This window comes from Juglans regia, chromosome 11 (genome assembly GCF_001411555.2).
Source record: "Juglans regia cultivar Chandler chromosome 11, Walnut 2.0, whole genome shotgun sequence".
NCBI lineage: Eukaryota > Viridiplantae > Streptophyta > Magnoliopsida > Fagales > Juglandaceae > Juglans > Juglans regia.
Genome location: NC_049911.1, coordinates 35,722,332 through 35,731,342, shown reverse-complemented (window position 1 = coordinate 35,731,342; position 9,011 = coordinate 35,722,332). Strand labels below are relative to the sequence as shown.

General features: G+C 34.2%; 1 protein-coding gene across 1 annotated transcript; it reads left to right on the top strand.

The window, feature by feature from the left end:
* The first annotated feature begins 5,686 nt into the window (after positions 1–5,686).
* Positions 5,687–8,938, top strand: LOC108992242 (adenine nucleotide transporter BT1, chloroplastic/mitochondrial). The gene is made up of 3 exons (XM_018966737.2): positions 5,687–6,538; positions 7,838–7,999; positions 8,076–8,938. Exons 1-3 carry the CDS (start codon positions 5,996–5,998, stop codon positions 8,547–8,549), a joined length of 1,179 nt encoding a protein of 392 aa, XP_018822282.1. The 5' UTR covers positions 5,687–5,995; the 3' UTR covers positions 8,550–8,938.
* The last annotated feature ends 73 nt before the right edge of the window (positions 8,939–9,011 follow it).

Genomic DNA, 9,011 nt, shown 5'->3' with positions numbered 1-9,011 from the left:
TAAGAGACACGGTCATTGTTGTTGGGCATGGGTCCTCTAGACAATGATCAAGTACCTACACCACTATGTATTCGCCGGTGCATGGGCTGTACTGGGGATACGTGCCATAACGATGAGAACGACCATGATACCGGTAACTGCCACTGATGCACCGCATTCGATATTTCCGACCACATGCCCCTCCGTTGTCCCATAAGCCCTCCGACACTGCCGCAAAATATCCGTTTGTGGGAAATTGGTTCTCGTCAATACCGTTGCATTGCGTTGCTTTATCCGGGAAAGAAAAAAAAAAACTTTAAAGAGGAAAAACCATCGATAATACAAAGTGATTTTTATACTAATTAAGGAAGACAGTGAAAAATACTAGAAGAATAGATTCATGAAGAGGGAAGAAAACAATACGAAAGTGCATGCATGCATGGGATGGGAGGTGGAGGGGTTTGATGCTAGAGCTAGCTACTTACGCAAGTAGGGAGGAGCATAGTACTTTGCCGTCCCAACGTCCCCGAGAGCTCCAAGAATAATATCAAAGCACATGCAAACTAGCGGAAGCAATGTTGTTAAGAAGGCTGCCGGCCTCATTTCGATAGTTTTTCTAAATTTTATGTATGTTGATGATCATCCAGATCAGCATGCATATGCTGTCTAATTAATTTCTTTAATTGTTTAATTTCTATCATCATTTATATATACTCGATCGGCGATAACATCAATCGATCATGGAGGCCTACCTGCAGACTACCACTTCGATCTTATATGTGGATCATAACAGAGGTCAATGTTTTATGTTTTTCACGATAATTTTGTGATAGTTTCAAATTACCGTGTGGGACAGCATTATAAATATAATTCATTTCCATTTTATAAGCATGTCAAAACTATATATATATATATATATATATATATATATATGGTTTTGTTTTTCTCCCCTCTCAAGATCATGATCACGAAGTGTTAAAATCCGATCCACCCTTAAATATAAAGTAATATATGGTAATTGGCATTTCAATATAATCTTTTTTCTTATTAAAAAAAAAAAAAGATCTTTCGATAATTAAGGGTTTTCTATATATATGTCATGAGTTTCGATCCACTATGTATTAAAATATGCCATGAAGTGGAACATGGATCATTAAAATATCACATGTGATGGCTATCATGATTTCGGCCACCTTGCATTTTAATAATTAAGGTGTTTATTAATTAAAAATATAACTCGAGGTTTTTTTTTTTTTTTTTAAAGAAAGATGATGATATCCCAAGTTTATTGATAGTCCTAATTTGTTGTGGATGAAAATCGTGGTTACAGGCAGACACTTAGAGTTTACAAATAATCATAAATGACCAAAATTCAGACGTTCAAGAAAACCTAAAATAAAGCAACAATAGACAAATATCCAACGATTACAGGTCAATCAACAATAAAGCAAATCTTAAAAACTAAGAAGGAAGACAATCCATCAGATAAAACGTCAACACACACCAATAAGAATAATTACAAAGAAAAACAGGTGCAGTTTAACAAATACCGTATTACGAAATTTGCAAATAAAGAATTCCAATTTTGTCAATGCGAAGAAAACCCCTCAACTTACTGGATAAATAATCTCTGTCTTCAATCTAGTCCATATATATTTACACCCTCAACTCCCAATTTAACTAAAAAATCAGCTATAATATTTCTTTCACGAAACATATAACTCACTTTATAATCCATGCTAGGCAGGTCTGATAACTGGTGGCTTATTGTCCAATAATTTGGACCACTTCAAAGACTGATCATCAACTCCACCACTATGGGATGAGAAAAACCACAATATTATGATCGATCGGGTGGTCGTATACCAGAAGCATTAATGTACGCGGAAATCATGTCCCATTAATGCCTATATATATAACCACGTGTGAAAGTTAAATATATGAAAAACGTTAAAAAACATTTAAAACAAGGTTGATTACACTAATTAGGGCATGCCCAACGGTAAAAATTGAACGGCAGAATAACATATATAGTCCATATGTATATATAGTGGCATGCTTAGAGTAATCGATTTGTGGATGATAGCCTATATATTCCAATTTGCATCCAATTAAGATATTATTATCTGGAAAGTTGAGGACTGAAAAATATCTACTTAGGTTGAACATCATGTTTTGAAAGCTACTTCTTTTTATTCGGAGAAAAAATACTTACAACCGTGAATTGCGTAACCGCCGCGTAATCGCTTTGAAAAAAATGAATAAAACATGGAACCCATATGAAAAAAATTAATTTTTTAAAAGTGGACCCCACTTTTTTTCAAAGCGATTACGCGGCGGTTACGCACTTCACGGTTGTATGTAGAATTACTCTTTTATTCGTCATCACAAGTACTAATTAATTTGCTTTGACTCACGAGTACATTATGATCAAATTAATTAGGATATATGGTAGGGGTTGAAAACAATTACTCTTTGTTTTTACGAATCCTTTCAATTCATCTCATCTTATTTTATTATTATAATTTTTTTAAATTTTCATACAAAATAAAATAAATAATTTAATTTTTTCAAATTTTAAAAAATAATATAATATTAAAAAAAATACATTCTAACAATATTTTATTTAATTTTTAATAATTTTAATATCAACTCATGTCATGTCATCTCATATACGAAAATAAACGAGACTATATTTATCGTGTTTCCTAGTACTGGATTTGATCATGATCTGCTTGTAATACTTGAATCTTCTGATCTCTCCAAATACTTCTAAGTTCTAAATCTGTGTTCTAATAAGAAAGTTCACATGAATATTTTTAAAAAGAAAAAAAGAAGTTAACTTTTCCCATATTCTAGATGGAGCATTATATATATAATTCTCATCGATTTTTTATTTTATTTTAAATATCTAAATAGATTTAAAAAATATTTGAAAAACAAATTACAGCCGATGGCCACTCCTTGTGATGGTAGCATCATCCTATATAAATTAAGATCATGGACTCACGGGGTTCTTAAAATATTAAAAAATATATATATCAACATGTCCGGTGTTGAAAAAATAAAAATCGAAATCAGACTGATTTCGATTAATTTTGAAAAAATTAAAATCGATGCTCGACTTAATCCACCGGTTTGATCCGGTCCTATTAACCGGAATTTTTTTTTCACCTTTAATCATAATTAATTAGATTTGAGGTGGGCCGGGGACCCTAATCGGGCTAGAGCAGGCCCACTCTGCATGGCTAAAACAAGCGAAGGGTATCTAGTTTTGAATTTGAATATAATTTTTATTTTTAAATTAAAAAAAAAAATTATTTATTATATTTTTTATAAAAATTTATAAAAATTAAAAAAAATTATATAAAATCGTATCATTTCATCTATAACAAGTCAAACCAGGCCTAGTAGGTCCTTATATTATAAAAGTTGGTCCACTGGGACTGGGAGAGCTTTAGAGGGAGTTAGGAAATATAATTGCAGGTAGAATTCCCTCTCATAACTTCTCTGTCATACCAAGGTCCAAGACTGACACTGGTCTTCCCTTTATTTTCTGTCATTCTAAGGTCCAAGACTGGTCTACTAGTACTTGCTCTGCGCCTTCTTTTCTGTCTCTTTCGTTCTTGCGCATTCATTGCTTCAAAGCAATTAAAGCCTTATTTGTTATTCAAAAACATCTCATTTCATCTCATCTCACTTTATCATTATAATTTTTATAAATTTTCATACAAAATAAAATAAACAATTCAATTTTTTTAAATTTTAAAACAATAATAATATTAAAAAATATATTCTAACAATATTTTATTTAATTTTTTAACTTTAATCTTAACTCATTTCATTTCATCTTATCTCATCTCTAAAAACAAACGAACCCTTCTCTACTTCATTTGAAGAGATTATAAAATAACAATCTGATTGATTAATAAATAAATAAATAGAAAAATTAAGTTTTACTTTTTTTCCCTAGAACGTGGAACTAGGGTGAAAACTAACGCCTTCGTGCAAAACTGATTCGCCTCCGTTACCTTTTTGGGAGGCTTACGCCTCATAGAAATTGTCTATTTGAGATTGTCCCTTGGTCCATAGGTTTTGACACAAGATTAAAATTTTAACTCTTCTAAAGTGATATATATTTATCTGTATATATCTATCTGTATATCTAGATACATATCTAGTGGACCCTTTTTGTTTGTACACCTTTCGATGTCTGAAAAATTAGGATTGTACCTGACGGTAACCGGTCAATGAGGAGAAGGAAACCGATCGAGACAGTTCTATGACATTTCTCGATCGGCGTCGATTTCTCTAGCAACGAGATTCTACTGAGAGAATAAATAGAGAGAGAGAGTTGTAAAGTAAATCGAGAACTGAAAAATAGTTGAGAAAGAAGATCTCATATTGAAACAACGCCGTTCCACTTAAATTTAAGTAGAATGACATCGTTTCAAATATTTTCTTTTCTTACGTTGTTAATAAAACGACGTTGTTTGGTTTAAAACTAAACGACGTTGTTTCCATTATCTGTTGTATATTTATAGATATAAAATGATGTCGTTTCACTTAAACTTAAGTGGAATGATGTCGTTTTGATTGAAGTATATTTAAAAAAATTAATTTTATTATATCGGTTGATTCAGCGATCCGATCCATTTTCAAATTGGGATCGAATTGCTGAACGTCTGTTTCTTCAAATTTTCACTATATACTATCCGATTCTCCATCGTTTTTGGCCGATTTGTGTCGGTAGCGGCCAGTTGCGTCGATTTATATACAACCATTCTTCTCTTTTTCCCCCTTGAAAAACTGGTATTAAAGAAAGAAATATGTATATGTTTAATTTCGTGGACAAACTATGTAACAATATCTCTACCAAACTAAATGCAATTAAATTATTACAGGAGAACCGTTCCTTTTTTTAATTTTTTTTGACGGAAATAGGAAAAACATCTCGGGGGAACGTTTAGCGGTTTAGGTTGGGTGATTTGCAGCATGAATAAGGTGCGTTATAACTTATAATCAAGTCAAGTGGATCTCAAACCATCCCATGACACAGAACAAGGATGGACATCCAAACAGAGCCTTATTCGTTTCAGGATTAATTTGGTAAAGTGGTTTGTGAATCACTGGATAGCAACATCCCTTATTCCTCTGGGAAATACCTTTGTTATCACCCACCTACCAAGCTCCAAGGCAAAGCAAGCTAACGGCAAATCTAAGAGCATGTTCATTGATTAGATCAAAGTTGAACGATAGTTAAAATTTAGATAATTTACGTCAAAAAGACTTTACATTAGATTGAACATCTCTAAAATAATTTGAATTTCAACTGTAGTGTTTCACCAAATATAACTAATTATAATTGATTCATTAAATACTAAAATACTAATTTCTCAATCTAAACAAACAAATTAAATCAATTAGAATATAATTAATATTTAATATTTATAATATAATTATTATTAACATTTAATAATATTTTGTTAATATTAATTTAATTAGAATATAATTATTATTAATATTTAATTGATAAAATTATAAAATATGATAAAAATAAAAATTTAATTAATTAATTATTATATAAAAAATAAATAAATAATTTAATATAGAAATGAAATCTAAATAAAATAAATAAATATAAATTCAAATAATATTAGTTAAAATTTGAATATGAATTTAACCAATTCAATAGAATGCTGTTACAAGTTGCAGCAAAGAATATAGGTCACACAAACTTTCACAGACCGAGAAAGGGTGAAAAGAGAGGGAGAGAGAGATTACCTTAACCTCTCCTCTCTCTCTTTTGTTAGGTTTTGCTCATTCTCCTTTCCTCGCACAGTCCCTTTCTCTATTTTTTACCGCCTCCAAAATCGGTGTTTCATTCTCTCACATACCCATTTATCCCAAAAACCGAGTCTCTCTTCCAATGCTCCGAGTTTACTTAAACCCATGAAAGCAAACGGCTTTTGTTCAGAATCCTCAAAACAATAGCACATTTGCAAGGCTCCGACTGATGGGTAGGAGACTTTTCGACGATAAACGAGATGGGCTTTTCTCTGTTTGTGATTTGGGCTCTCAGTGGACCCTCCAAGAGGGGTTCTTTCACCCCGGAGGCTTATTCGCCAGCGTCGGTCAGGTCGGAATGGGGTTCGATGTTTCGCCGAATCCTCCAGATTCCCGTGACAATGGGGGTGTGAAAGTACCGTACGCAGATTTGTACGCCAAGTACATGTCGTCTCTGGAGGGATTTCGGATAGTTGGGTTACGGGACGAGGAGGGGGTTGGGAAGAAAAAGACGAAGAAGGGCGTTCTAAAGTTGAAAATAAAGGTCTCTAATCCGTCGCTCAGGAGGCTGATAAGCGGCGCGATAGCCGGGGCGGTATCACGGACGGCGGTGGCGCCGTTGGAGACCATAAGGACGCATTTGATGGTTGGGAGTAGTGGCCATTCCACGACAGAGGTGTTCCACAATATCATGAAGACTGATGGGTGGAAGGGATTGTTCAGGGGTAATTTGGTCAATGTGATTCGGGTCGCACCTAGCAAGGCGATAGAGGTACTAAATGAATATCTTCAATTTAGATCACTTTTTTTTTTTTTTTTTTTGGATATAACGGCTATTGCATTGTGGATAAATGGTTGCTTGGTTCGCATTTTGCTGCAATTCGTTTGTCGGTTTACTTAGGTACTCATGTAAGTCACGTTGCTTACACATTCTGCAAATAGACAAGAGAACTCTTGTCGGTTGGTTACGATGCTTACACATTCTGAAATGGACGTCCTTTCTGTTTTTGTTCCATGTGACAATTAAGTTTAGGATCAGTGACGTATAAATGGTTACGGTAGCTTTTTTTTTTTTTTTGCCAATTTTATTCCGTTTCCTTGACATCGCCATAATTTGTGTCTTTGACTTGAAAGTAAGATGATTGGATTGTGGAACTGCATTTCTTGCCGCTTTTTCAATGTCATTTAAAGATGAGTGTTTATGTTCAACTGAAAGAGAGGCATCATTGAATCTTAAACTGCTTTTTTAAGATTCCATGGTTTTACAAGCAGAAGTATTTTACATCTTTTCAAAAGGTGTTATATTTACAGTTGCATATTAGTTATGGTCGTTTCAACGTTTCCACTTACTATATCATTAGTTTACTTGCCGATATAGTAATGTTATCAATACTGGTGGAAGTAATTCTTCATGTTGTTCGTATTATCCAGCTCTCTTCTCTGGAAGTAGTTGTATGTGTCATTGTGAATGCCCAACTCTTGATTCACATTGATATGCTTTTGGCATGACAGCACATCAATCTCAAGCATAAACTTGGATCATTCACTGAAAATTGTTAAATTTCTTGTGTGGTAAATGTTATATTTGTAAAACTTTTGTTGCTTTATAAAAATGAACTTGATCAAAGCGGAGAAATTCATGGTACTTTTATGTGGGTAATTCCTACTTATCAAAAAACTTTTGTGGGTTGTTCCTCTGCACCCTGACACCCTTTCTGTTCTCACTTTTCGAAACACAATATATATCTTGCATCTTTAAAAATAAGAGCCACCATATCTGAGGAGATGGTCTCTGACTTCTAGTTAGCTATGATTGAAAAAAAGCAATAATCTAAATTGGAGGTGCCCAAATTTTCATTCAGTTTGATTTTGGACAGAGAAAAGGTGTTTTATGGATTTTGTGGTGAACATCAGTTGTACTTGGTGATTCTCTTGCAGCGCGCTCTATAGTCATCAAGTAGAAAAAAGAGAACTAAACCTTATATACATCAAGGGTAGTCAACTTTTAAGACCTTAAATATAATAATTGTTTCGCTCTGTATCTAAACATTTGTGCTACTCTCAATACCAGCTATTTGCTTATGATACGGTCAACAAGCAATTGTCGCACAAACCTGGGGAACAGCCCAAACTCCCGATTCCTGCCTCGTTAGTTGCTGGGGCCTGTGCTGGTGTTAGCTCAACTTTGTGCACATATCCTCTCGAATTAGTCAAGACCCGACTAACCGTTGAGGTACATGTAGATCTAAGCTTGAAATTGTGCCTCTCTTCAGTATAAATGCAGTAGTTAAATTAGTGGTCTGTTGCAGAGAGGTGTTTACAAGGGACTATTTCATGCATTTTTAAAAATACTGAAAGAGGAAGGACCTGCAGAACTCTACAGAGGCCTTACACCTAGTCTTATTGGTGTAATTCCATATGCTGCCGCTAATTACTTTGCCTATGACACATTAAGGAAAACCTATCGTAAAATATTCAAGCAAGAGAGAATTGGCAACATCGAAACCCTTTTAATTGGATCAGCTGCTGGAGCTATTTCAAGTAGTGCGACTTTCCCACTTGAGGTGGCTCGCAAGCACATGCAGGTGGGGGCTCTCAGTGGTAGGCAGGTATATGAGAATGTGATCCATGCACTTGTAAGCATATTTGAACAAGAAGGGATCCCGGGTTTATACAGAGGGCTGGGCCCTAGCTGCATGAAGTTGGTCCCTGCTGCTGGGATTTCTTTCATGTGCTACGAAGCATGCAAGAGGATATTGATAGAGAACGATGAGGAAGCATAAATAGAGAGTTTTTTGGGAGTCCCAAATAATTTCACAAAATACATCTCTCGGAGCAAAGAGGGAAGAACTCATACACCTTTTTCACGTGCCCTGGTTAAGTTATTGGGTTCTTTTACTTTTTTTTTACTCACCTCTGAATTATTATTATCATCATTAGTATTGTTTTCCCCCCCAATTGCGACTCAGTTCAATGAGCCTTGTCTGTAAGGTTAGATCTGATGTTTTTAGAGTTGAAATGAGTGGGAACACCTAGCAACGAGGTGCCAAAATTTTGTATGCTTTAGAACATTGCCTTAAACGTTCAGACGTACATAAGTTTGTCATTAGGCTCTTCATTTTCAGGATAAATAAATAAATAAAAATCTTTTTTAAAGAGATTTTCAGATAAATTCAACACCTTTTATACTGTTTCCATTACTTTTCAAGGTAAAAAAAATTCCCTGTAGCTTTCTCAGCTTTTTC

Excerpts from the sequence above, each read along its gene's own strand:
- LOC108992242 (XM_018966737.2), top strand. The coding sequence starts at position 5,996 with ATGGGTAGGAGACTTTTCGACGATAAACGAGATGGGCTTTTCTCTGTT. Across the intron at positions 6,539-7,837 it reads CACCTAGCAAGGCGATAGAG|CTATTTGCTTATGATACGGT; the intron begins GTACTAAATGAA and ends TCTCAATACCAG. Across the intron at positions 8,000-8,075 it reads AGACCCGACTAACCGTTGAG|AGAGGTGTTTACAAGGGACT; the intron begins GTACATGTAGAT and ends GGTCTGTTGCAG.